This window comes from Peromyscus eremicus, chromosome 7, assembly GCF_949786415.1.
Source record: "Peromyscus eremicus chromosome 7, PerEre_H2_v1, whole genome shotgun sequence".
NCBI classification, from domain to species: Eukaryota; Metazoa; Chordata; class Mammalia; order Rodentia; family Cricetidae; genus Peromyscus; species Peromyscus eremicus.
In genome coordinates this window covers 59,174,177-59,200,081 of record NC_081422.1, presented here as the reverse complement: position 1 = coordinate 59,200,081, position 25,905 = coordinate 59,174,177, and the positions used below count along the sequence as shown (strand labels likewise).

The 25,905-nt window shown below is 50.4% G+C and overlaps 1 protein-coding gene across 19 annotated transcripts in view; it reads right to left on the bottom strand.

The window, feature by feature from the left end:
- The window catches only part of Megf11 (multiple EGF like domains 11), a 214,805-nt gene that overhangs the window by 24,095 nt on the left and 164,805 nt on the right, over positions 1–25,905 (bottom strand). For all 19 annotated transcript variants that reach the window (XM_059266952.1, XM_059266953.1, XM_059266957.1 and 16 more), the window contains 4 exons: positions 25,239–25,413; positions 5,072–5,192; positions 4,006–4,169; positions 2,917–3,019 (listed from right to left, as the gene is read on the bottom strand). In XM_059266952.1, coding sequence (XP_059122935.1) covers positions 2,917–3,019; positions 4,006–4,169; positions 5,072–5,192; positions 25,239–25,413 — 563 coding nt within the window. The remainder of the gene's footprint in view (positions 1–2,916; positions 3,020–4,005; positions 4,170–5,071; positions 5,193–25,238; positions 25,414–25,905) is intronic.

Here is a 25,905-nt window from a genome sequence, read left to right as displayed (position 1 = left end):
GTGGGGACTAGATTCCATGGACCAAAGTGGCTAGTGAGACCAGTCAAGTGGGTGAGCTCTGACCTGACTGAGAGACCCTGGCTCAGTGAATAAGGTGGAAGAGAAACTGGGGATGATTCCTGGCATCAACCCCAGGCCTCTGTGTGCACATGCGTACACATGCATCCTCCCCACATATGTATACATGTATATTTCATATGCCTATTCATCTTCTCATTCTGGAAATATTCTCTCTCTGGAAAATGAAAACAGACTCCAGAGTCCTCTCCCTTCCTACCTGGAGGAGGCACTCCCCAGCTTCAGTTTTCAGGAGCCCTCTCCACGTGCTAATGGGACAGTGAAGAACCCATACTCAAAGTCAGCAGTCACCCAGCAGCAAGCCCTTCTCTGGGAAGCCTTCCTACTTGTTTGCAGGTCCAAACATCTGTTACAGCTGTTTTATACACCTGGCTCCTACCTCCCCTGCCAGGAACAAGAAGAAGAGGGCAATGGCCTCCTAAAATTCATCCCTGATGACCTAGTTCTCCTCACAACTAGGGCTGTCTTTGTAATACTGAAGATTCAGGAGTTCAAAGTCATCCTTAGCTACACAGTAAGTTTGAGCCAACCTGGGTTACATGAGTTCCTGCCTCAAAAGCACACAAACAAATGACTTACCCACTAAATCAATGCCCTCTCCCAAAAATATGACCTGGGCTTCCCCTCCTGTTGACACTAATATCCTGATACCTCCTTAGCTCTAGTATAAGCCAGAGCAGATAACCTCTAAGCTCTCCATATGTGGTCACAGGATAACGTTTTTCAACAGACTTCAAGAAGCATTTTTGTGAACACCTATTATGTTCAAGGCAAGGCAAATAAGATATGATAGAAACTGCCATGAGAGGACAGAGTATAAGCCCAAGGCAGACTGGGAGGTGGACAGGGTTTTCTGGGGAGGAAGGGAGGCCCAGTTTCTGCCCCTCACCCTCCCTCCCTTTCCTGGCCTTGTGCATGACACATCTCAGGACATCCATCACCTGTTTGAGAAGCCTCAGGACCACCTTTGGAGAAATGGGCTTTGAAGCCAGCGGAGGCCTTGCCGAGACTGTCCATCAAAGCCAGATGGGTAAGCATCACCGCTAAAGTGGATGTCATTAAAATCAGATCAGCACTATCAAAATCAGGGCAATGAAGATTTCAAGCAGCTCTCTACTTAGCTGTAGCTGACAGCGTAGGGGACAATGTGAAGGCAGGAGCCTTGGTCCACACTGAGGGGTAGCTGGCAGGGCAGGGGACCCTCAACCTGACATGCTGTAGAGGAATGTCCTTGGCCTTTGGCTGCCCGAATAAAGGTGGGGAGAATCCAGCAGAGTGAATACTGAGAATGTCCACAGCTGGAAAGCAGTGGGATCATCAGCCAGTGGTCACTGACGTGTGCACTGCTACAGGAAGCTTCCTGTGCTGTGGGTTGTCACTGGCCACCGGGTGCCAGGTGCTGAGCAGCTCACAGTACCCTTCACTGAAATTTCAAAGTGGCCCCAAGGTTGCTTGTGAGGATTCCAGTTGTCTATGCTTTATGGGTGGAGACTTTGAGGCCATGTAAAGTAGAGGACTTGCCAAAGTTACAAGCCCAGGCAGTCTGGCTGGGTTCTGTTCTTAGCAACCTAGTTCAATTGTCTCAGCATGTAGCAGACCGTAGGTATGGGGGTGAGTAAGGCAGATGCCTTCCTAGGGCTGCTATACAAACAGTCACTCAAATCAGAGTCCAAGGTCTAGTGAGGTGAGTGTTACAGAGGAAGGACTTGGGTCACCAGAATTCATAAATGGGCTCTTTAGTCCCAGGCAGGTAATCGTAGACAACCTTCCACTCGAAATCTGGCGTAAGAGAAAGAGTTATCAGGACTGGAGGTGTGACCCACTGTCACAACACTTGCCCAGCTTTTACATGAAGAAGAGAAAGGGGATTCATGGAGTCAGATGGAGAGCTCTCAAGAGAGGAGACGAGGGCAGGTGCAAAGCTGAGGAATCAGGACGGTCGTCAGGGCATGGTGGGGCTTGCCTCTAAACCAATCCCAGCACTTGGAAGGCTGAGGAAGGAGATGATGCACAGAGTTCAAGGCCAGACTGGGCTAAATAAATAGTAAGTTCCAGGCTTGACACAGCAACACAATGAGATCCATCTTTAATAAAATAAAGTTTACTTTGGCCCAGGTGTCTGGAATGACTGAGTGGTGGAAATAGGGCAAAAAAGAGGAGCTGGGCAGGCCCACATCACAGGAGGTGGGACCTTATGACAAGAATTCTGGATTTTTTGTTGTTTTTTTTTTTTTTTTCAAGACAAAGTTTCATGTAGCCCAGGCTAACCTTAAACTTGGCTATGTGGCCAAGGATGACCTTGAACTTCTTGATCCTCCTGCCTCCCTCTTCAGATGGGACTACATGTGTGCACCACTGTATCTGGCTAATCTTAGATTTTTACATCAGTTCCATCAAGCCACAGAAATGAAAGACTGGTTTATAGGTTCCCTCTGCTCACTATGTGCAGAATGTATTCACCTGGGCAAGATGGATGGCATTGGACCAACCAGGAGGTGAAGGTAGGACCGATGAGAGATGGGGCCCGTAGTATCAATGGGCTGGAGAGAAGTAGCAGGGTTTGCCCTATGTAGGATGGATGTAAGGACTGAGATTCTGAAGTGCCATGTTCTCTACACACAGGCTGAGCACCTGTCAGCCTTGAAATGTGTTGTCCTGAAAACAAAGCCTCAACATTGTGTTTTTAATAAAGATCTCTGTACTGGGCTGAAAGGGAGCAGGTGGAGGGAGGTGCGCATTGGGGGCAGGAAGAAAGTGACAGATGAATAGTCATGAGGAGAGAGGGAAAACAGAGAGCCTGGCTTCACAGGGCCTGGGCAGTGGCAGGGCAGAGGTTACCTGTCCATCCTGCCAGGCATCGGCAGTGGCCTGTGACAGGATCGCAGCCGTCAGCGTGACTGCAATCACAACGCTCGCTACAGTTCAGCCCAAACGTGCCATCCTGTGGGGAAGAGGCAGAGAAAAATGATCATACCTAGGCTCCTAGACGTTCACCCCCTTCCATCAGCTCTTCAGGGATCCAGAGATGGGACTAGGGCACAGCCATGACGCTTTGTGACTGGGGACCAACGGGGCTGTGGAAAAGTCACTCCAAATGACCATCTGGCTGGATTAACAGGAACGGGAGAGGGAAATAACGATGGCCCTGCTCTGTCTTCAGTATAGCCTCCAGGTGGTCATTCAAATTATAGATTAAAATACACTTTGTTGTTGACAGGCATGGCGGAGGGGGGCGGGGATTGCTTGTAATCCCAGCAGTTGGGAGGTTAAGGCAGGATTGCCATGAACTCAAGAGATCCTGTCTCACAAAACGAAACATACTTGGTGGATTCTGACACGACTGTCCCACCCGTGGAATGAGGAGCGCCAACATTTGTCACTGGGGAAGGAAACATGCTCACAAGGTCTCAAGTGCCCACTGTGCCCTCTTCTCTTAATTCTCGTACCAATATTCTGGAATGGCGCCACCCAGTGTCACTTTAAAAATGGGAAGCAGCTGGAGAAACACACTTAAGGAGGCAGGATAAATCCCATGCTCGGTCTCACATCAGTTGGTCTAGCAGCCTAAGGCTCAGCGCTTGAGCTGGGGTTGCTGCTGAATGGCTTGGCTTCATGCCCCATCCCTAGTAGTGACCAGACTGCAACTCAAATACTACCCAGAAATGGCCGTCCTGCTGCTTTGGAGGACTGAGAGTGCCTTGGTGGGGTGAATTCTGTAGCTTCCAGTCAATCTGCTTACCAAGAGCAGCACTGGGAAAAGCATTGAAGTCTGAGTGGCCATTTTATAGATAGGAGGGTTAAAGCCCAGAGTAGGTAGAGGCCACACAGAGGTTAACACTTCCTGACTCAGAGCTCTTCTCTGTAGACTGTGTAGCCCCCGCCCCCACCCCCAGGGAGAAGGCACAAGGGACCATGGTGGGTACTCACCGGGCAGGGCAATTCACAGGAGTCCCCCAGCCAGCCTGGGGTGCAGGCACAGGAGCCGTCAGAGGGGCTGCAGGCTGCCCCATTGGCACAGACACAAGTCTCATTGCAGTTCAGGCCCCACGTCCCACTGGGACATGGCAGGGAACAGTCCAGGCCCTGCCACCCTGGGGAGAGGGCAAAAGGTATCACCTAGCCATGCCCAGCATGACTTTCTGCCCGCTTCCCCAGCATCCCTGTCACCACAGCTGCCTAGATCTCCGTCCCTGACACAGGGTTCACACCATTTATGCTGCCTGGAAATGGGCCCACTGGATCAGGGGACTGGCCTTTGGGGTGTCCTCCCCCTACCCAGGCCATGGGTGGGGTTCAGTGGCACATCTCCATTCTGAAGTCTGTCACTGTTTCTGCCTCCAAGACCAAAACTCTCCCTCCTGTGTTCCCTCAAGCAGGAGGCTACCCCTGAGGATTGCAGACTCCTGCTTCCCAGCTGCTACCTCTAGGTGGGCTTCCTGAGGGAGACCTGACCCCAAAACCAGAATGGAAAGGAGCCAGGTGCACCCTTTCCTCTCCCTGTCTTGGGCTGGACCTTCCTTAGTTATTTCAGAGAGCATTTCATTATGTAGCTCAGGCTAATCCAGAACTACAATTTCTCCTACTTCTGTACCCCAAGTGCTGGGATTACAGGTGTCTACCAGCATACCCAGTGTGGACGGGGCCTTCGGCAGTGGCTATGTCCCTATGGGCCACTAGCACCCTCCACAAAAGTCCTTTTAGCTTCCACCAGGTGAGTCATACAGGCTCAGGGAACTCAGTCCCCCCATTCTGTCCCTGCAGTCCATGTGGCTCACCTTCTCTCCATGCTCTCAGCAATTCCAAACCCAGAAGGAGACTCTCCTACACTCCTAGTCTCCTGGTTCCAGCTCTGGCTCTCCTTGGCTGTAATCTGACCTGCACAAACTCTTTGAACCCGAGTGGTGACGGGGCTTGAGCAGTCCCACCTGAGCCCCTCAGCTGTTGGCACACCTGAGCCTGGAGCTGGAGCTGGAGCTGGAGCTGGGAGACTTACCCTCTTGGCAGGTGCAGGAACCATCCACAGGGGAACAGGTGCCGCCATTGCTACAGCTACATACGGATGAGCAGTTGGGACCGTAGGTCCCAGCAGCGCAGGGAGCCGCACACACCTCCCCCTGCACAGAGAGGGCCTGGATGTGAGATGGTTCCCAGCCTGAGTGGCTGCGCAGGCAGTGCAGTGCCCTCCCAGTGCCCATGCTCTCGTTCTCAGCACCTAGTCTCTTCTCTGAGACAGGGTCTCACTGCATAGCCAGGCCTGTACTCAAGCTCACAGAGATCTGCTTGCTTCTGCACAAGAGTTGGTGGGGTGGGGGTGGGGTGTTAAAAGCATGTACCACCATGTCTGGTCCCCCTTCTGTTATTGGCAAAAGTAACTTTGCAGGTGTGACAGAGGACCTCCGGACAGAGACGCTAAGGTGCTTGGATCATGGAGGTGGGCCTATTATCAGAATCCTCAAATCAAGTGATTAGAGAGACACATACCCTAAATCCTCCCACAAACAGCGAAGATGGTGGCCTCTAGGTTGAGCTTTATACAGCCAGCAAGAGAATGGAGACCCTGATGGACAGTCATAGGACCAGATCCGGCCAGCAACCGGAAATGAACAAGCAGGAAACTGATCCTCCTCTAGAGCCTCCAGGAGGTGCTGCTGGCCCTATGATTTTAGTTGGAGGCAGGTGCTTGAACTGCAGAGAAGCTGGTGCTGCTTGAGGCCAACACACAGGTGGGGATTCCTGGCAGCTGAAGCGATTCTCTCCCGTTGTGGGAGGGTCCCAGCCTCCACACCAGAGCCCTAGGGTGGGCAAAATCCCTGGAAATGTGACCCCAGGAGTCTGCGTTAGGTCTCAGCAACACAGCTTGTAACCTGGTACCTCCTATCAGTTGAACTGTGAGCGAGTAAGGGGGTTGGGAGTCAGAAGGGTGGGGGTGACAGGATCAGACTCTGTATAGCTGAGGATCCTTTGATCCTTCTGCCTCCACCTGCAGCTTGCGGAGATTACAGGCCAGAGCCGAGTGAGATTTCAATCTGTTTTAATTCTCACCAGCATGGTGCACAGAGAGGCAGCTGATCCCCGTTTGCTGGTCTCTCAGAGAAGTCAGATGGCGCTGACGTAGCTTCTGAGTGCTCTCTCGGGATCACACACGGTCTCCTTTTATTCTCACCACACCTCAGAGACACAAACTCTGGCTTCCTAGTCTTCCCACGACCCAGCAAAGGCAGTTACATGAGAAAGCTATGTAATGGTCCAGGTCATGGAGCTCAGGGGTCTCTGCTCCCAGGCTGGCTCCTTGACCATGTCACTGGGTGCTGTGAACCAGCCTCTCTGGGGGCCCTTTTGGGACGTGAGGATACTGATCTCAGACAACCCTAACGTGGGGTCAGGAAAGATGACCAGGCAAGCAGAAGGTAACCAGAGAGGCCGCTGCAAGGATGGCCTCCCTTAGCTGTCAGGAAGCTCAGGATGAAAGTGCCCAGAGTTACCTGGGAGGAGGGATCTTTGCCAGTCATGAGCTATCTGCTGACCAAGGATGGCGTGACTCCCAGGAGAGCGGGCTGTCTTTAAAGCCAAGTTCTAAAACGGGGCTCAGCAGAGGGCCACTGATTTCTAGCTCCGGGCTAGAATGAGGGCCACAGCCTCGGGGGTGGATGTGGGTGGTGCCTCAGCCTGGTGGGGGTGGGGTGGATGTGGGTGGTACCTCAGCCTTAGGGGTGGGTGTGGGTGGTACCTCAGCCTTAGGGGTGGGTGTGGGTGGTACCTCAGCCTTAGGGGTGGGTGTGGGTGGTACAGCACAGGGTACTGGCAGTAGCTCCTGGGGTGGGCGAGGTGAAAGATCAAGGTACAGGGCAGAGGCTGGGAGTGAGGACCTCTGAGTCTTGGGGGCAATGAAGGCTGCCCAGGATGCAGCTGGATGTGGGCAAACAGCAGAGTGGCCCAGGCTGGGGGTATTCCAGGGGCCTGAAGACAGTTGGAGGTACAGCTCGTTTGGTAAGAGTGTTTACCTGGCATTCATTAGGCCCAGGGTTCTGTCCCCAACACTGCGTAAAGTGGGCACAGTGGTGCACACCTGGAATCCCAGGGAGATGGAGGCAGGAGGATCAGAAGTTCAAGGTCATCCTTAACTACATAGTGAGTTCAAGGCCAGCCTGGGCCACATGAGACACTGTCTCTATATCTGTAACAGCCCCCACACCTTAGCACGACTGACTCCATGATGGAAGTGCCGTTCAGGCTGTAAAACTCAGCACACAGACACCACCACCTGCCAAAACTAAAACAAAGGCCTGATCCATCACAGTCCGTAGTTCTGGGGAAGTCTCTGAATGTACTAACCTTGATTTTTGGTATCTTGGTTTTGCTCTGGCTAACTGCTCTTGCTAACTGAAGTATGTCAACCCAGAACATGGTTTTTGTGATTAAAAGCTCACCCTGAGAAAGGCCTGGTGCTACCCTGGGATCACAAATACTCAGTGTAGTTGTTGGCTGGCTAATAAAGGCTTTCTATTGGCTTAAACCCATGTCTGAGCAGTCTTTTCTTAGCAGCCCTGTCTATCCTGGAACTCACTCTGTAGATCAGACTGGTCTCGAATTCAGAGATCTGCCTGCCTCTGCCTCCCAAGTGCTGGGATTAAAGGCATGTGCCTGGCAATAAAATAATTTTTAAAACCTTTAATTAAAAATAATAATGAGCGATGGGGATATGGCTCAGTGGCAGAACATTTGCCTAGCATGTGTAAGGCAAATTTGATCCCCTCCCCCAGTTCCACAAAATAAATAAAATAAGTAAGCCTTAGATAAACCTTGCTATTTGTGGAAAGATATAACATCTTCTGAAAAGAATATGACAAGAGCCTGAAGAGATGGTTCCAGGTTAAGAGCACTGGCTGCTGCTCTTCCAGAGGACCCATGTTTGGTTCTCAGCACCCACATGGCAGCTGACAACCACCTGTAACTTCAGTTCCAGGGAATCTGACACCTGATCTGGTCTCAGTGGGCACCAGGCACACAGACATTTTAGGCAAACACCCAGACACAGAAAAATAATAATAATAAAAAAAAAGACAATGACAAGCCCCTCAGGATTTAAGCAGAAGGAAGTGGGGAAGGACAGATCCATTTCTCACCAACTCAGCCACATGAGCTTGCCGCTCATTCCCCCTTCTCAGCTCTTTAACTAGCATACACCAAGTACACAGTCTTAGGGGCTGGGAGGACCAGTTTCTGCAAGGCCACCCTATGCCAAGCGATGTTCCAAATACTTTCACTTGTTCCTGAGAGAGAAAAAAAGGGGGAGGGGTGTAGAATCTGGGCCTGGTGACACAAGCCTGTAATCCCAGCTATTCAGGAGGCTGAGGTGGGAAGATGATAAAATCAAGGCCAACCTGGACAACTTAGTAAGACCCTGTCTCAAAGCAAAAAGTAAAAAAGATGGGTAGGTGTGTGTGTGTGTGTGTGTGTGTGTGTGTGTGTGTGTGTGTGTGTGTGTGTGTGTTAGAGAGCTTGTATGGCATGCACAGGGTCTCCAGTTCAATCCTCAGTACTAGGAGAAAGGAAAGAAAAAGACAGCGTAGGAGGCCATGGTGCCGTGTGTAATTCTGCTCTGGCTGTCCACTGGCTTTCAGCATGCCTCGCCATCTACCACTGTTAGTAAGTTCAGTTTCCTGACCTTCACAGTTCAGCAAGCCCGAGTGCAAGTTCCCCTCCAGTTGGCTTCTGGTTCCCTAGGCTCCAGTCTATGAGCTGAGGGTCAGGTGGTTCTGCAGTTGATTGGCAGCCTCTGGTGACAGGCATTTGCTGTAAGCCAATGGTTAGCCTTTTTGGTGAGGCTATGTAGGGTAGTCCCTGGCCTGGGTCAACTGATACTGCCTTAGCTAGCAAGAGTCACTAACAAGCCTTAATCTTGCTAATATGGGTTGTGTCTAAAGCGAGGCAGTTGGTGCTGTGTCTCCATGAGCTTGTGTAGCAGTTTACTTCTGTGTTATTTGCCTCTGGTGGATCTGTTTTTCTACTTTGAAGAATCAGTTTGATTATATTCAAGGCTAGACTAAACCGTCAGTGTTTGGAACTCTGCCAAGACATGACCCTGGATACATGTATATTGACCCAGGCGGACTGTGGGTACACACTGGCTTCCACTGTGGGCAGAACCAGACAGCCTGGGCTCTGTCCCCATGCTTCTTGCTCAGGCCCGCAATTCTATGAATGTTTGCTGTGGGGCCAATGGAGAGCTCCAGGGTCACAGAATGATCTGGGGCCCAGCCTCTGCCTATGTTTTTATATTATCAGCCTTTAATCCTGACCAGGACTCCTCAGGAAAAAAAAAAAAATCTCTGGCCTCCTTCACTGAAGAACAATTGCAGATTTGACGCCAGTCTGGCCTATACAGCAAGCTCTTAAAAGGAAGAAAGGAGGAAGGAGGAAACAGTAAGGGCCCGTGAAGAAGGATGGGGCACCTCATCTCAGTCTGTTTGAAGTTTCTCACCAGCTGAGAGTCAAGAGGTCCATCACAAGTTACAAAACTTGCTGTGAAGATGCCCTACACAGAGTCTTCCTTCTACACGGACATTTTATAGTTTTCCCTCCACACAGGCATTGTACAGTCTCCTTTACACGCACCTGCATACCCTTCCTTCTACACGGACATTTCAAATAAGGATGCTCCCATGGTATAAGCCACACTTGAGGGCTGCAGCAGGATCTTTGAGCTGGAAGCCTGTCATGTCCCTGTTGTGGACACAGTGTGGTCCATCTGCTTCCTGACTGCCAAGCCAGCCTCACGCTCTGGCTGCCGTGCCTTTCCCACCGTGATGGACTGTATCCATCAACACCTAATTAATTATCCTTTGAATAAGTAGGAGAAAGAAAGCCCAAGAGAATGACAGAAGAGACCCATGTTTTCGTCACCTCTACTTTCCTGCTGGCCATACAAAATTTGTCTTCTGTAATATATAGCGAGTTAGAAATAACCATGCAGTTCTCCAAAGCAGACTGACAAACACTGAAACTTTCTAAATCTCACAAGCGAGACCACCTCATTTATGGTGAAAGCATGTCTTAACATCCTTGTGACCTAGTATAATACCAGCTCCTTCCATCCTTTGGCCCGTGTTTTTGTATTATTGGCCTGCATCCTGTCTAGCACTCTTTAGGAGAACTCTATGGTCTCGTCCATTGAAGAACAAAACCCAACTAACCACCACCACCACCACCACCACCACCACCACCACCACCACCACCACCACCACCACCACCAATCTCCAATGTCTCGAGACCTTTTGAACAATGGCACTTCAGAAGTCACCCAAACCATATATATGACTAAAAGATGCTGAGGGGAGCTTCCTCTTAAGAAACCCACACCCAGGGGATGTCTGAGCAGCTAAAAGCTCTCACTATGCAAACCCAGCTGAGTTTGATCCTGGACCCCATGTGAGTGTGCAAGGAGAGAAGCGACTCTACAGAGTTGTCCTCTGACCTCCACACATGCGCTGCGATATGTGTGCAACTGCACGCCTACATACACAACAGCAATAATGAATAAAAATGAATTACAGAACACTTTCCGAGAACTGTGGCCCCACACGTGAGTGTGCACTGTCCTCTTGGGTCTTGTAGCCATCCTGGCAGGAATGATGGTATTTTAAAGAGACACGCGTGTCCTCCCTTTGGCCATCAGACTGTGTGTTGATGGAATTTTGTTAATGGGCAATTGGAATTTCCCCAGGAATCTCATGCTGAGAGAAGGGAAAGGCTGAGGCCTGGTCTCCTTGTCTCCCAAGAGGAAATCTCACACAGCTCTGACGGTGCAACTGCCTGTGGGAGAGGCTGGAGCCCAGACGATGATGGGGGACCCCATACCTTGACCACGACTGCTTAGTTATGTATGCCTCTAGCTGTCTAATGTGAACCTCATGTCAAAACCCCAGGATAGACAAGGTGGTGAGAACAGGGTGTCACTGGGCTTCTTTTGGCCATATGACCCCAATGATTACACCTCCTTTTCTGATTTTCATTAACATCTGTTTAATTGGCCCATTGAGGATAGGTGACAGGGACTAGCTACTTGAACTATGGGGGCCCACACTCTGACCCTGACTACTCCATAATGGTCCTTTGTCTCACTCCCCTTTTGTGTACATGCTTAATCTACACTAAATCTCTTTCAAAAAATAAGTTCCATCCCCACCTAACACTGACTGGCCCTGAAATTCTCTGCTATGGTCAAGAATCTCAAGCTCCCTGGAGTGGAGGTCTCTGGGAGAACTCCTCACTCACGTCTCTGTGGGTGACAGTACAAGGCTGCCCCTGCTAGGTGACTGTTTACACAGTGCATTTACCACCATAGGGCATCAAAGGATGTGCCCATGTCTTGACCCAGAACACTGGTGCCCATGTGTTTTGCTGTTCTGTCTCTTTAACGCACAAGCACTTCCGGGAAGGAGAAGCCTCTAACCTACAGGATCTTGTCCCTGGCTCCCACAGCGGGCTGCTCACCAGGACTCCACCAGGCCTCTTCATTCTGCTGTGAAAGGAGGCTGTGGACTTCCTCCTCTCCTTCCTCCTCTCCTTCCTCCTCTCTCTGCATTATTAGAGATGCAGAATGGACTCTTAACATCCTGAACCCCATCTAAGAGAGCTGCTGGTGGCGTGGAAACCTCATTGCTGCCCCCGAAAGAACGAAGCCTCTGCTTCTGCCTCCCTCCCTGTACGAGTCAGCCGAGCAGTGTTGGTGCTAACCCTGGTGCCTAATGACTTATGTTCTATGAAATGTGATTCAAATGCTGCTGATTGACTTTTCTCTCCCTCGCAATATGCTGCTTTGTAGTTTGGCTCTTTTTGGGAAAATTAATCAACAGCTGGGCCTCTTATGCCCAAAATCCCTTCTCCTCGAAATGGTCAAGAGGTTAATGAGTGTTTTTGGGCATCGAAGGAGAGAGAGGATGGAAGGGGTTTGCTCCTCCCTAATATGAAGGAGGAAATTGTGAAAGTTCATCTCTGGGTCCCCTTAAATACACTCAGTGGGTGGGAGGCAGTATAAATGGGATGGGACTGGATTCTTTACAAGCAGGCTAAGGAGGCTTGTACACCCACTTGCCTATCAGAGCTCAGCAGAGGGGCCCCAGGAAACAGCAACCAGAGAAACTGCCCTGGCCCACATGGACTTTTTCTTTTTCCATTTTTCATGTGTGTGTGTGATGTATATGTGTGCACGCATGTCTTTTGCATGCATGTGTGTGGTGCATGCATGTATGTGCACAGCCATGTGGAAGCCAGAGGTTGTCAGGAATCATCTCCTATCACTCTTCCACATTATGCACAGAGACAGGGTCTCTCTCAAACCCGGAGCTCACAGATACAGCTGGTCTTTTTTGCTAGCCAGCTTCCTCTGGGGACGGAATCACAGGAGGGCTGTCATGCCTACCTGGCATTTATCCACGTGAATTTTTGCTGGAGGAGGAGATGAGATAATTCCAGACAGACCCTGGACTTTCAGGCAGGGTTCATGGGTTGCAGTGAAGCCAAAGCGCTTGGCCTCATCCACCATCCGTCCATTCAGCCCACCCATTCAGCTGAGTCCTGGGTCCTGCTGACCGTCGGGACAGACTTGACCTACAGTCCCTTTCAGCTCCCATGTCCTTTAATCCGCTGCTCCTTCTCCCTTGCAGACAAGGCCCCTTTCCTGTGGCACTCACTACAGTGGCAATGGAATTATCATTTAGAACTCCAGTGATCTCTCACTAGCTAGTAGGAACGTGAGGGTGAAGGCTGAGTAGAATCGCTTGGTCCTGCTAACCTCACTCCAGCCCAGTGCCTCAGCTGAAGCCTGTGGTCAGTTCGTATACACTGACTTAATACAGACATTTAAGATATTGGTGGGGGGCGGGTTAAGTCAGTGTCTCCTGTAGTCCAGGCTGTCTTCCAACTCTCTCTGTAGTTCAGGCTAGCCTTGAATTTCTGACTCTCCTGCCTTCAGTTTCTGTGGTGCTGGGGATGGAACTGAGGGCTTTATGCATGCTAGGCAAGCGTTCTGTCAACTGAGGTATAGTCTCAGCCAGAAAATACTTTCTAAACCACTGGTATGTGTCAGACACAAGAGCAGGGAGTGCTCCCGTGCTAATGGTTACTGGTGCTGATGGTGCTGCTGACTCGGGGTGCCTTCAGCATCTCTATCCCACCTCCCTGGCCCTTGCTTGAGTGGGAGGGCTTTATGCAGTAGCTTGCTCCGCATTCCTGGCTTCTCCCTCTCCCTGCTCCCTGGCTGAGCCCTGTCCTGGGCTCTTGTCCTGTGCTTACCACCTGAGGGGCGGGGGCTGCTTCTAGCTACAGAAGGTCCATTTCAGCATCAATTGCAGGTCATCTGGGCCAGAGGGAGGCTTCCCTGCAAGGCTGGGCCTGAGTCTTCCTGGGCAAACACTGATTGTAAGCAGCCATAACCATCCTCCAAGCTTTTATCATTAGTGGTTTATCTCAAACACTGGCATTTCAGAGCAAGGCATGTAGTCCAGTTGGTAGAGTGCTTGCCTAGCATGCATAACATATACCCAGTACCAGTACCACCTAAACTGAGCATGGTGGCACGTACCTGTAATCCCAGCATGTGGCAGGTAGAGACAAGAGAATCGGGACTTCCAAGTTATCCTTAGCTACATAATGAGTTCAAAGCCAGCCTGGACTACTTGAGACCCTGTCTCAAACAAAAACAACAACACACCTTTGGCATTTTTAGATAGCAAAAAGACTTGTCTCTAAATGTCTGAGAATGGCCCTACTGGGTATTGGGAGACCTTTCTAGGTACTGAGAATGGGTGTGGGTGGACTGTGAAGGAAGCAGGGATGAAGAGAGGCTAGCATGGGAGGGGCATGGCTGGCTATTCCTCTCCTTGCAGATACTCTGAGGACTGTTTTTAGTAAAAGTGTGTGTGTGTGTGTCAGTGCATTTATACTGCCAATAACTGTCAGTTATTGGACTCATACAGGACTAATACACATGTGCTGTATGCACTCCATGCCTCAGATAAGCATATATATCATCTGAGGTTGGGAGAAAGCTAGGGATACAATCTAAGCCTACTGTTTCAGGGTCCTGGTTCATGCAGAAGTGGGAACAACTGGTATGTGGCCCGTGAACTGTGTTCTCTGCAGGTGCTGGGACTATGCGCTAAGCTGTCATATGTCATATGTCAGGTGTCTGGGCTTGACCTGTTGTAGGGATCTGGGTGTGGTTTCAGGCCACAAACACAGAGAGGTGCTGATCTGTGAGGGAGCTGGGGTGCAGGTCTGGGCATCAAGCCCAAGGAGGCTAGGGTGGAGAAAGATACTTCTGAGCCTGGTGGGACCTGTCCAAGCTGTTTCTCTGTCTGCAGAGGGTGATGGGAACACCGGCGACAAGGGCTGGGAGCGTTCAGTATGGAAGGCCGTGAGGAGGATGGCTGCACCTCAGTCTCCAGCCCAGCGGTGCCTGATTTGCCCAGTGTCCGGTCTCATTCTCCTTGGGTCCCTACGACGCACTCACCCGTGTGGATGCAAGGAAAGGGCCGAGTTTCCCTACACTGCCTCAAGTTTGCAGACTACTTGCCTCACTGCCCACCAACCCCATGGTCATGAGCGAAGGGGGCTCAAAGAGGACCCTGCCTCAGCCACCCAGCAGAGAGGGGCATAGTCTACTCTGTCCAGCTGAAGACAGGTGGAGGGCAATGGGCCCAGCATCGATTGAGTGCCTACTGCATGTGACACTTATCCAGCACCCACTGTATGCTGGGGCTACACTGTCATTACCTCCTTGCCTGTAGGAATGAGGTCAAGGTCAGCTCCATGTTGCCATACCCCTGCTCTAGGCTGCTGTGGCTCTTTTTTGCCTGAGCATTAAGCTCAGGTCCCCGCCCAGGCCTTAGGGCCCGGACACTTGAGCTCACACTGTCCCTCACTTTTCCCACACCCCTGCTCACCTGTGTCCCAGGGCCTGATGGTCTGGGAGGCCCCCGGATACCTTTCCTGGGCTGGGTTCAGGGAATTACACCCCCCTCCCTTAGAACTTTGTTTTACCAAATAGGGTCTCACTTTGTATCCCAGGCTGGCCTTGAACCTTCCTGCAATCCTCCTGCCTCAGCCTCTTGAGTGCTTGGACTCCAGTGTACCTCCTCCCGAACCAGGTTGTTGCACCCTCCATTTTCTTATTTATTCATTGCCTTTTTCTGTAACATCTCTCATTTTCCAGGCATAACCAAACCTCTGGCAGGAACCTCTTCCCCTCCTGCGGTGTATCATTCCTCTTACAAATGGGATTACTAGTGAGAAGAAATGGGATTACTGGAGAGAAGGCTTGGGGCAGGGCTGTGGGGTTGGGTTGGGGCTGGAGATGGGAGTCCGCAGTCACAACTGGTTCTTCTGTGTCACATACCACAGACCCGGTGGGTTCAGCCAGCACCCTGTGTTCCTCCTCCTTCCCTGTGCGTCCCCATCCTTCCTAATCACTGTCACCTCTGAGCATCACACCAGCCTCAAGATTTGTAGGAGATGAAGGTAAGACACAGAAGAATGAAGTGACTTGAGCCAAATCTAATAGTGGATGGGCACAGAACCGGGGCTGGAGCCCAACTAGACTCTGGGCTGGTCCTGTGCTTGGCACTGGCTGGAGGGGAGCCTGGCTGTGGAGCCCCGAGCCCAGGGTCCTAGCCCCTCACCCTCCATGTACCCACAGTTATGTGGTCTTGGACAGGTGTACTCTGCAAGTCGGTTTTCCCATCTGGGAGATTCAGTGGCACCTGCCCTACCTCCCGAGGAAGAAAGAGGTGGGAGGCCACTTCGCTCCAACTGAGACATCAAGCTGTCCCTTGTCCTTCTCCCTGTTAATGGCTTAGGAAGGTCTCTAGCCAATCAGAACTCTTCATTACAGCCCTCTCTTCTTCAGACACTGTGGACTCAAGGCTAAAGCAGGTTCTGGGTTCAAACAGTGTCAAACTCAGCTACCATGTACTGGGGAAGGTCACTTTGCCTCCCTGAACATCAGTCTCTTCTGCAAGGTGGGGGTCCTCGCAACCCCCATCTGAAGGTTTGTGTCGAGTGAGAGGAATACAGTACTGGGTTGGCTGTGCTCGGCACTCATGGTGCACGCCCCTCCTCACCCCAGTCATGCATTTCAGACTGTCCACCCTCAAGAATCTGAGGCTCAGACCCAGGTCTTGGATCCTGGCCAGCAAGAGTCTCATCTATACAAAGTGACTTAGGCAAAAAGAAATTTGGGTATGTTGGAAGCATGCGTGCCTGGGACCTACCCTGACACCTCTAGCTGCCTGCAGAGCCAGCACCGGGCCACCACTGGAGTGATGAGGGCACCGAGAAGGGCAGCTGGAGCTCCACAGGAAAAGGGTGGTGTGGAATAGGAAGAGAAGACTCAGCAGTTTCCCCTAATGAGGCCGCAAACCACAGAGTCCCAGAGGGGGAAGCTAGCCTGAGCCTCGGTGACACAAAGCCAATTCTCCCTCCTTTGCTCTGTGGATTAATTGCCAACATGATTTAACTTCCTTGTACACACCACCCGGTGTCTTCACCACTATCCCTCCTGCCCAGGGGAAAACAAGCTCGAGACAGGCAGGTGAAAGAGGCAAGAGCATTGGCTGGAGTTCTCACCTCCGCTCCACCCTAGCTCTGCCGCGTTTCGCAATGTGACCAGAGTCGAGTCCCTCTCCCTCTCTGACCTCAGTTTCTTCCCCCACAGAATGGAGGTGGGGGTAACTGTAGAAGTGCAGCCTGTCCTTCTGGCTCTGCTCTTGAGAGAGAATTCCCAGATCCCCTCGACAAGCTCTGGGCTGCCACTCACTCTGTGTCCTTGTGCCTGCATGGCTGTCCTTCTTAACCCATTGTTCAGAGAGGAATCTGGGGCTCTAAGGCTGAGCACATGGCTGCAGATGCTGAGGGACAGACAGGGCTTCCAGCACAAACCCATCTGATCACAAGTCCTTGCCTGTGTTCAGGCCCTTTTACTTAAACCCTGCAGAGTCCCATGATGCATTTTAACAAGCATTCATTGAACATCTACTACATGCCAGGTTTTGTTCTAAGCACTGCATACATTTTATACTATCCAGTCCTAAGAATCACGTTAGAACAGAATAGCAATGTTCCCTGTGTTACATATGGATTGTTATTGTTTATAGCCCAGCCTAACTTTGAACTTTCTATGTGGCTGAGGATGACTGAACTTCTGATCCTCCTGCCTTCACCTTCTAAGTGCTGAGATTACAAGCATGTGTCGCCTTGCCAGGTGTGTGTGGTGCTAGGAATCGAACCCAGGGCTTTGTGCATGGTAGGTAAGTAAGTACTTTACCGACTGAGCTGTGTGCTCAGCCCCATCTCATAGATGAAAAATTGAATTTAAAAAAAGCCAGCAAATGGTACAGACGCTTGCCATGCAACCCTGTGACCGGGAACCCTCAGTGGAAGGAGAGAACCATCTCCTGAAAGTTATCCTACACACACACACACACACACACACACACACACACACACACACACACACTGTGGTATGCACATGCCCCCCTCCAAGAATAATGATAAATAAAAAAGAAAAAATCCGAGCCTAGAGACACTCAAGTAACTCTACTAAGGCCACATAGCAGGTGGCAGCAGTCCTAGAGTTTGAGAATTGCTGTGTGTGTGTGTGTGTGTGTGTGTGTGTGTGTGTGTGTGTGTGTTCATATTTTTGGTAATTTTAAAAGCTTTGCACAGTCTTGCTCACACAGCCATGGCAGCTAGAGGGTGAATTTGTATGCCTAGTACTGCATCAGGAAAAATCTTTTATGACAATAATCGAGACAGTAGTCCGTGATGGGGGCAGGGCAGGGAATGAGAAGCTGCTTTTCTGCTCTTAGGATTAGAGTTGATGGAACAGGGTCTGATGAGCAATGAAACAATTAATTAAAACAGGAAACGAACAGGTGTGCTGTGTGTGTGTCACCCGGCTGTCATTACCATCCTGTACTCTCTGCTGGCCACACCTGCCCTCACACCAAAGTTCCAGCTCAGGAGCCACACAGAAGGCTCTATGCATCCAGCCTGCTGAGGGAAGCCGAAGAGGGATGTCTTGAAAGGACACCCAGAAACCTTGTGTGGAGAAAATTCAATTGCTGCCCCACTGATCTGTAACTCTCGCCCCCTCCTGCCTTCCCTAGCCCAAGCAGCTGAGCTTTGCATATGACCTATGGACAGAGAGGAGAAAGCTGAGAAAAATGTGGGAAGGAGTTGGTTCATTTGGGTGATGGAGTGCCCGCTCCCCTCGCCAGCATGCAGGGCTCAATAATGGCAGACAGGGCTTCAAAAAATTGCAGCATGAATAGATGAGCCCTTTAAGGTAATAGAAATGCTGTCATCCTAGGGAGAAATATGGGCCCCGAGTCCTGCGGGAGGGGACACTGGGCCCTTCTGCCCTGCCTGCTGAGCTTTTGGTCCCCATTATAACCAGAACTAAAAGAAGGCATCAGCCTGAGGAATGGTCAGAAAGACCCCTTATCTGCTGGCCCCCGAAGGCTCCATGCAGGGAGGAGGCTGCAGGAAGGGACTGGGAAATCAAGGCATTGCAGCCCGGCTGTGACCTTCCAGCCTGCTCCCCGCAGGCACTGTCGGAACAGCAATTAGTTCTAGACCCAAGTGTGCAGGAAGCTCCATCAGGCAGTGCCTTAATAAAAGAGAGGTGGGGTGGGCAGCAGAGACATGCGCACGGCTGTGAAATCAGACGCGTTTCCCTCTGTGCTGAGAAAGCATATTGTCCTTTCTGAGGATATAGCTGCCCTACAGCTTCCACCCTGGAGGAAGCTGCAGTTAAGGGTTCCCTTCTTCTCATCCCATCTGCATCTGCATCTCAGACAGGCTCTCAGGCCTCTTCAGGTGGGCATCAGCGGCGTCAACCTTTTAAGCATGGCTGTTAGGGCTGACACTTGTTGAGAGATGACTAATACACTCTTTGCATACGCCAATTAGCTTGATCAGCATACTAATCATCAGGATTTATGGTCATTTCCTTTTCACGTATCATAAAACAGGCACAGAGAGATGGTATCCTGTCTGAGGTCACACAGCTATAAAAAGCAGTGATGCTGGAATCTAAAGGCAGGGTGTCTGGTTCCAAGTCTCTGTAACCTCTACACTGTGTAAGGTGAGTTGTCTAAGGTACACCTTTGCGCCAGGAACTCAGAGGTGGTGCTGCAGGATAACGCCTTCTGCTTCCTCTTTAAACCTGAGAAAGGGATTTGACTAGATAGTTCAGGCAGTAAGGGTATAAGGGTGGTTGCTACCACATCTGATAACCTGAGTTCAATACCTGGAACCCATATGGTAGAAGGAGAGAACTGATTCTTGCAAGATACATCTGCATGCATCCCACAAAATAAATAAATACATGTAATAAAAATAAACAAACCTCAGAGAGGCTCATGGGGGTGGGGGAAGATTCAAGTCCCAACCTCACCAGCAAGCGACCCAAATCCCCCTTTCTATAGACGTCAGTCTGGAAACTTCTACATTAATGGTCCTGCTATTCCCAAGGATTCCATTCATTAAATAGACTTCGCCAAGCAAACGGTTCATGTGGCAGGCATGGTTGGTGGTGGTTAGGAGCTATGAGGTTAGGGGAGACAGGCCCTTGTCCTCAGGGAGGCAGCCTGAGCGGGAGCCATGGGCTTTGAACATAGAAGGGGTGTGAGTGTGAATCCTCCCGAGAGGAGCGTCCATGGAAAGTTTCATGAAGAGGCCATCTGGAAAACTGGACAGGATGTTCATAGATGCAATAAAGACAGGGTGCATCAAGGAAGAAGGAAAAGAGACAGGTTTGGGCAGAGCGAGTCATGTGTGGTCACGTAGCGGATGAAATGAGACTGCAGAGTGACAGAAGGCAGCGGTGTAGATTTCCTTTGGTGGCAATGAAGAGTCACAGAGAAGGCTTAAAATGCACCCGGCCTGCAGAAGGGTGAATGGTTCCTCATGGCCTGCCCCCTCACCTACAGTTGAGCTATTTCTCTAGCCAGGGTACTGGGGAAGAAAGCTCCTCCCCTCCTCTCAGAGACACTGCCAGGACAGGGCTGCAGGTACCCCAGGACTTTAACATGACATTCTCCCCAGGCTGGAGCTGTTTTTGTCTGGTAGAGGAGCTAGTGGAGATGCATGGCACTGTCCGAGGTGCTGAAACCCTGTCTAACCCAATCTGAAGCACTCCTGATCCCCTGAGTTTCCTTTGGGCAGAGAATTTCATTCCCATGTTTTTTCAAAGGAGAAATAGAACCTAAAACATGAGCAGAACCCAAAATATAACTTGGTTCTTGCCTTCTAGGCCAGTAACTGTTTTTCCCGCAGCAGGAAGGCCTCATGCCCCTCCCCAATGGATGCTCTGAGTGATCCTTTTGCCAAGGCTAAGCTAACACAGAAAACGACCCTCTCTTCTACCCACAGTCTTATTCCTGTCTCTCCACATGACGACAGTGGCATTTCACAGGACCTCCTGAGGGACAAGTCAGAATGGCCCACAGGTGCTGATGTAGGCCTGCCTAGATTAGCAGATGTATGCTTATGAATCTGCCTCACCTGGGATGCCTGGGTACAGCTCACCCCGATACCCTCTAGGTATCACACATGTGCTGGATTTGAGAAAAACAGCATCTACTCTCTCAACCCTCATAGCTTGGCATCTGAGCAGGTACCTATTGTGGTTCAGGCCCTGATCTGTAAACTTATGTAGGAAGCTCCCTACTCTCACCACAAAGTCCCTTGTCACAGATGAGGACAGTCAGGCTTAAGCAGGATACAAGACTCGCCATAGGCAGAGGCAGTAGCGGAAACCTGGAATTTGAACTCTGGTCTGTGTTGTTCTGGAGTGTCTCATCTACCCAAACTCATTACCATTCGAGCATGTAGTAGCTCCTGCCACTTCACTTCTGGCTTTCTAATCCTGGCCAAGTTTCTTTCCCTGTTTAAATTCCAGATCATTTGCAAGCCGAGGAAAGTGGAAGTATATGTCTGCAGGGCTCTCATGAGACATAAAGCAGATGATGCATGCAGCAGGAACACAGTGAGTGCTCTCCGCTAGGCTGACTATCATTACGATCGGACAAGATCCTTGATGGCTGGCTGGGTGTCTGATGAGCCTTGCCACACCCCAAGTCCTTGGCATCCTCAACATCAGGGTCTTAGGAATGAAGGGACAATCGTTAAGAGTCATTAGCATCAGCCCAAGCCTGTTCCTGACCTCTGTCCCATGGCCTCATAGGGTGGAGACTATGAAGTCCCTGAGCTCCCAAGGGCAGTTCTATACTAACCCATCAGCACCATTCATGTTTACATGCAGCCCAAGAGCTTCCCAGCCCTTATAGGGTCAGCATTCATAAAGCTGCCCTCACATCCTTCTAAAGGGCCCTTGGAAGGGAGCTGGGGGTATAGCTCAGTTGGTAGAGCACTTGTCTAGCATGCATCCATTACCAGCCTGGCTATGCAAACACAGCAGCAGGCAAGGCTGATAGTCTCCTCCCATCTTACATGGAGAGGGAAACTGAGGCCCAGGAAGGTGTGGAGTAGAATGGCCAAGGTTACCGAGTTTAGGATGAATCTCCAATGCCCAGAAATGAGCTTTTAAAATTAGCTCTTTATTAATTCCTCGTGTCATGAAATCTTTCAGCAAACAGGCAGGTATGTAGTCACAAATCAACGAACACACAAAGGCACTGCTAATTATTACCGACTGTGGGATGCTCCAGGGGAGACTGGGCTCAGTCTGCTCTGCTGATTGATGGCCCCATCCCCCATATTACCAAGCTGGCTAATTGCAGAAAGTCACATCATTCAGAAGCTGGGGCAAGGGAGGAGTGGCATCTCCCCCTGGATCCTGGACTCCTGGGAACGAGTCAGGCCATTGAGAACAAGGACTGCTTTGTAATCACCTCCAGCAGCCCCTGTCCAGCACCACCAGGCCCCGGGAAAGCCTCTCCAGGTATATAATGAGGCCGAGCAGGAGTGGGAATTCATGGAGTCTCACCAGGACAGCGTGCTTACAATCTGTTTTAGCTTAGAGCGCCAGGTAGGCCGGACTCAACAGTGAGAGGATTCTGATGATCTGATCACCAAGCCCCGCAAAGTTCAAAGACAGGAAGTCATTTACATTCTAGATAGGAGGTAGCAGCCTAGCTTTCAGTGGGTCCCTGGCTGGGGGCAGTGAGCACATGGACAGACAAATGCTCCCTTCCCTAGCCCTCCTGGAACCTCAATTTTCTTTTCTGAGTAGCAGTGATTAGTCAGACAACAGGGGGCAACAGGGGAACAGAGAAGGGAGAGAACGACCAGATCCATGACAATGCACATCACCAGACCATGATGACTCTCAGCCAGCCCCCAATTAGGTGCACCAAATGTGCCCATGAAGTCTGCATAGTAAACAATCTCAGAAATCTGTGGCTTCAGGGCTGAGGACATAGTTCAGTTGGTAGAGTGCTTGCCTAGCATGCATGAAACCCTGAGTTTAATCCCCAGCACTACATCAATGGTGATATGTACCTGTAGTTCTAGCACTAAGTGGGTGGAGGTAGGAAGATCAGGAGTTCAAGGGCAGCTTCAGCTTCACAGTGGGTTTAAATCCAGCCTAGGCTACATGAGGTTCTATCTAAAAACAGAATCAGTGGGTTCTTCCTCCCCTGTGTACACTTGTATAGGAAGGGCCTGGGACCTGAGAGGAGAAGCCATGTCAAAGTCATAGACCTTCCTTAATAGCCAGACTAGGACAGGGACAGAATGTCCCTCCTAGCAGCCTGCTACAATTGCTTCTCTGCCTGACCTCTTGATGATGGGATAGCTTTAATCCCAAATAACTATTTGCCCGACTCTAAACCTAGAATGCTACCATTATTATTATTTTTAATATGTATGGGTCCTGTGCCTGCATTTATATCTGTGTGTGTCTGGTGTCCTCGGAGACATGAGCAGGGAATGGAATCCCCTGCAAACGGAGCTACATATGGTTGTGCTGGGAATTGAACCCAGTTCCACTGGAAGAGCAGCCAGTGCTCTTAACCACTGAACCATCTCTCCAGCCTCTAGTGCTTCCATTCTTTTAGATAGTAATGGACCAAAATTCTTGCCAATACAGGCAAGTAAGAGAGAGACTATGTAGAAGAGACAGACAACAGACTTCTTTCCCTTTAAAGACCCCAGAGTCCATGTCCACCCAGATTTATCTGTTCTGGGAAGAAGCATGTTGGAGCTCGATGGCATTTTGTCTTAGCCTAGCTCTGCAGACCAGGAGCACTTGCTCTCAAAAGATCCACCGCCATGATGGTCACAAGAGCTTAGGAATCAGTGGATTTATACCATGCCAGCCAGCCGGCCCTCAACCAGGCCAGGCTCACCAGCACCTCCAAGGCCAATGACCTTGCAGTCAAGGCTGAAAAGCTTGTTCTTGGAGAAGGTAGCTGAGACAGTAAAGTGCTTGCCTGTCATGAACTGAATGGGGACCCGAGTTTGATCTAGAGCATTGCGTAAACCAAGTTTGTTAGTCCATGCCTGTCATCCTAGCACTGAGGAGACAGAGGCAGGAGGATCCAAAGTTCAAGGTTATCCCTACTACATAGCAATCCAGAAAACCTGTAATACATAAGACTATCTTCAAAACAAATAACTTTAGGAAGGAAGGAAGAAAAAACCCTGCTATGCATCTGGTTCCTACATAGTGAGAACCACTGACCAGCAGCACCCACAACCTGTGGGAACTCAGCAGACATATAAAGCCTCAGCCACACCGCAGACATGCTGGATCTGAACCTGTAATTTACCAAGACCGCTATCTATGGTGGCTCCAGGCATCCCTCTCTGTACCATAAGTAACCTAGAAAGGTGAGAGCCCCTTCACAGAGGATAAACAGAACCCAAGAGAGCGGGTCCAAGGTCACATGATTGTAGGTAGGACAGCCAGAATGTGTGTGACCTGGTCACAGGTTTCAACTCCACAAATACTTCTCAAAGCACAATGGAACATTACCTCTGGGGACACCTGAGTATGGGGGTCTTCAGAGCAGCTGAGCATATCCCATCCCCAGTGTCAACTTCCCCCAAATCAAACCTTGTAAAGACCAACATGATTGATGAGGAAATACAGTGAACAAACACGTAGGGGGAACGTTCTCTACCTAGTAATCAGACATGCAAATGAGAGCAACATTTAGGAGCCATTCTCTACCTATATAATTAGCAAGACGGGAAGAAAAAAAAAAAGCCAAAACTGTTCTGAACAAGGCACATGCATATACAACCCGCGACAGCATAGATTTATATAACCCTTTGGGAAAGTGATCTGGCAACATCCATCAAGAGCCGTGAATATATTGTGCCTGCTGACCTGGGAATTCACCCGAAGGAAATAATTCAATGGGACGGCAGGGTGGAGAGCCGCATGAAAGAAGATGCTCACTGCAACACTGGCTGTGAACATGGGAAAATCCTAATATTCTGCAGGAAGGGAAGGGCTGGGGAAACTGGGCATCTATCAGTTCCTGCTCTGCTAAGGCAGCCATCTGAAATGAACATTAAGGGGTCCAAACAGTAACATAGAAACATGAGTAAAAGAAAGAATGGGGCTGGAGCTCAGAGGCAGTGAGTGCGCTGGCCTCACGTGTGGGAGGCTGTAGGTTCAATCCTCTGCACAACGCCCCCGTACACACAACACCCCCTACCCACACACAGAATTAACATTGCCCAGCCTCATAGTGCACGCCTGTTATCCCAGCACTCAGAAAGCAGAGGTGGGTGGATCTCTGTGACGTTGAGGCCAGCTCAGTCTACATAGTGAGTTCCAGGCCAGTTGGGGCTATACAGTGAGGCTTTGTTTTAAAATAAATAAACAAACAAACAAACAAATAAATAAGTGGAACATGTATGCACAGGAGGACAGGGAAGAGCTGGAGGGAGAGGAAGACAGTTTCAGGGTCAAGGACAGTGGACAGACTCTGTTACCCTTGCAGTTATAAACCTCAGAGAACAGCTTCAAGGGCTCTCAGACACACTCTATGTCTGAAGGTGACACAGAGACAGTCCTATCCCTCATTCCTGGACAGAGGGTCACACTCCAGATTGCCAAAGGTATGGGGAGCTGGCCCACTGGGGACCAGGGAGCCTATGAGAGGCCTCTCCTGACTTACCATGAAGCCTGGGGCACAAGTGCAGCCCCCAGTGATGCTGTGGCAGTCAGCGCCATTCTGGCAGGTGCAGGGCAGCTGGCAACCGTTGCCATAGTAGCCGGCAGGGCAGGACTCATTGCAGAAGTGGCCCGACCAGCCTGGTTGGCAGGTACACGCTCCAGTGACCGGGTGGCAGCTGAGCAGAGGAAAGAAGGGGTAAGAGGACATCCCAGTCAGGGTTGCAACTGTGTCCCTTCCTCGCCCTCCCCAAGGCTAGCCTTCCCACTGCAGTAAGAGCAAAGGACCCCTGTGGTTATGCTAGTCATGCCTTGTTTATGAGAAGATGTCACGGCCATACCAGGCTCATAGTTAAGTAACTTGCCTAAGTCATTCAGCAAGGAGGATTAGAATCCAGGCCTTCTGATTCTCAAACATGCACTTTTCCCCCCTTTTTTCTTTGAGACAGGGACTCATGGAGCCCAGGCTGCCTTTGAACTCCCTATATAACTGAAGGTGATGCTGAATCTCTGGTACTCCTGCCTCTACCTCCTAAGGGCTAAGATGACAAGTATGTGTTACCATGCCCTATTTACGCAATGCTGGAATCAAACCCAGGCCTCCTGCATACTGGACAAAGACTCTACCAACTGAATATATATATATATATATATATATATATATATATATA